Source organism: Tupaia chinensis, unplaced genomic scaffold (genome assembly GCF_000334495.1).
Source record: "Tupaia chinensis unplaced genomic scaffold, TupChi_1.0 Scaffold139733_1, whole genome shotgun sequence".
NCBI classification, from domain to species: domain Eukaryota; kingdom Metazoa; phylum Chordata; class Mammalia; order Scandentia; family Tupaiidae; genus Tupaia; species Tupaia belangeri.
This window is the reverse complement of record NW_006199613.1, coordinates 582852-584459: the sequence shown is the minus strand read 5'-3', so window position 1 is coordinate 584459 and position 1608 is coordinate 582852. Positions and strand designations below refer to the sequence as shown.

General features: G+C 63.9%; 1 protein-coding gene across 4 annotated transcripts in view; it reads right to left on the bottom strand.

The window, feature by feature from the left end:
* SLC1A2 (solute carrier family 1 member 2) overlaps positions 1–1608 on the bottom strand; it is a 76140-nt gene that overhangs the window by 18274 nt on the left and 56258 nt on the right. For all 4 annotated transcript variants that reach the window (XM_006162090.3, XM_006162091.3, XM_006162089.3 and 1 more), the window contains one exon: positions 401–595. In XM_006162090.3, coding sequence (XP_006162152.1) covers positions 401–595 — 195 coding nt within the window. The remainder of the gene's footprint in view (positions 1–400; positions 596–1608) is intronic.

Here is a 1608-nt window from a genome sequence, read left to right as displayed (position 1 = left end):
CCCCCCCCCCCAGCCATCACTTCCTGCTGGCAGCTCGTCACCTCCATGTCACCTGGGAATGCTGACAGGAGCATGTTTGCTGATGTCCGAGTCGGCCAAGTCAGGCCTGCCGTTGACGGTGTGGCTCGGACAGAGAACGGTGGCCCTGAAGGCGAGTCCCCTCACACAGAAACAGTAGAGGGCTAACTGCCCGGCTACGTCACGGGGTCCCCAAGAGCCCCGGGGAGCTGCCGTGCCACCAACAAAGGTGTGGTGAGGGGCGTGGTGCTCTGCACGCCTCCCTGGGGTGGTGTGGCCGTGCCCTGTCTCGGCTCCTGTCCGTCTTTCTCCAGGAGCATCAAGACCCCAGACCCTCTGTCGAGGGGATTCGTGAGGACAGGGGCCTCCCGTGTCCACTCACCTCACGGTCACGATCTGGCCTCCATCCAGCACCACCCCGTTCATCTGGGCTATGAAGATGGCGGCTACTGCTTCGTAGAGGGCCGTCCCGTCCATGTTTATGGTGGCTCCGACCGGGAGGACGAACCTGGTCACGCGCTTGTCAATCCCCAGATTCTCCTCCAGGCAACGGAAGGTGACAGGCAACGTCCCGGCACTGAGGGGACAGTGGTGTCCATGTCAGGAAGCAGGACCATGCGCACCCTGGGCGGCTACAAGGCTTTTGCTCCTGTGACCCCGCCAGGCAACGGCCCAGAAAGGCCAAATCTGGCACCAGATGAGAACCAGCGGTGGAGGCCGAAGCGCCATCTCGCGAGACGCTGACAGGCAGCTGGGTGTGGCTGTGGGTGCTCGCCTTTGAGATCTGCCCAGCGCTCCCGGGTCCTGGCCTCGGCTGCTCTGAGGCCTGGGCCGTACTAACCAGGACCGCAGACCCCTGAGCTGGAACGTCAGCCGGCAGTGGGGCCTGGAATGAGCGGTTCGAACAGCCCGTAATTTTGCTGAAACGCTGTTCCCCACCAGATGATGACATGGGTTGTGTCTAGTCCCTGGCAACGGCCCTGGGCTGGCCTAGTAACTCTGAGAATGCCAGACAGATCGTGGGGCCCCGTCAGTCCAAGTGGGCTCCGGACAGATCACCGAGGACCTCACAGCAGCCTGGCCCCTGGCCCTGGCTGTCAGCCAACACTGGTCTCCAGGGACACGGCTGAAAAGCTCGAGCTCCGTGGCTAGTCCGAGACACCCATGGGTGGCTTCACCCCACTCCTCCTAGGCGTGGGGCAGGGATTAGTGACGTCACCCCGTCTCAAAGGTCAGGACTGACACGTCTGTGTGCCGAACAGGGGACCGTGGGGATGAGAGTGGTGGGAGCCCAAGGCGGTGTTCCCACGTGAGCGGAGGTGCGTCTAGTGTAAGCAGGGCCATCCGACCGCATGGGCGCACTGGGGCCCAGGGTTCTAGGTGGCTTCCCTAGTCAACTGCGCAGGAGAGTGAGAAGTCCCAGTGCAGATGGCATTTGGAGCGTGCTCTCTCCCAGTCCTCACGGCCTCAGTCGCCGCCTTCCACTGGCCAGGGCCTGGGCTCCCAGCGGACTGGACCCAGACGCCTGCAGGGGTCGCGGGTCCCCAGCCACGAGGAAGGCCGGCGCCGTGGGGAGCTAAATGGAAGGGG